Source organism: Meleagris gallopavo, chromosome 1 (genome assembly GCF_000146605.3).
Source record: "Meleagris gallopavo isolate NT-WF06-2002-E0010 breed Aviagen turkey brand Nicholas breeding stock chromosome 1, Turkey_5.1, whole genome shotgun sequence".
NCBI classification, from domain to species: Eukaryota; Metazoa; Chordata; class Aves; order Galliformes; family Phasianidae; genus Meleagris; species Meleagris gallopavo.
Genome location: NC_015011.2, coordinates 32788714 through 32789039, shown reverse-complemented (window position 1 = coordinate 32789039; position 326 = coordinate 32788714). Strand labels below are relative to the sequence as shown.

General features: G+C 68.4%; 1 protein-coding gene across 1 annotated transcript in view; it reads left to right on the top strand.

Moving 5' to 3' along the window:
* AVPR1A (arginine vasopressin receptor 1A) overlaps positions 1–326 on the top strand; it is a gene marked incomplete at its 5' end in the record, with an annotated part of 3742 nt that overhangs the window by 441 nt on the left and 2975 nt on the right. The window contains one exon of the mRNA XM_019611241.2: positions 1–326. This exon is cut by the window's right edge and continues 276 nt beyond it. Coding sequence (XP_019466786.1) covers positions 1–326 — 326 coding nt within the window.

The following is a 326-nucleotide window of genomic DNA, read 5'->3' as shown; positions in this document are numbered from 1 at the left end:
CGACCGCTACATCGCCGTGTGCCACCCGCTGAAGACGCTGCAGCAGCCCACCAAGCGCTCCTACGCGATGATCGCGGCCGCCTGGGCGCTCAGCCTGCTGCTCAGCACCCCGCAGTACTTCATCTTCAGCCTCAGCGAGGTGGAGCGCGGCTCGCGGGTCTACGACTGCTGGGCTCACTTCATCATGCCTTGGGGGCCCCGCGCCTACGTCACCTGGATCACCGGCGGCATCTTCGTGGCTCCCGTGCTCATCCTCGCCACCTGCTACGGCTTCATCTGCTTTCGCATCTGGCGCAGCGCCCGCGGCAGGGCGCGCCCCGGAGAGG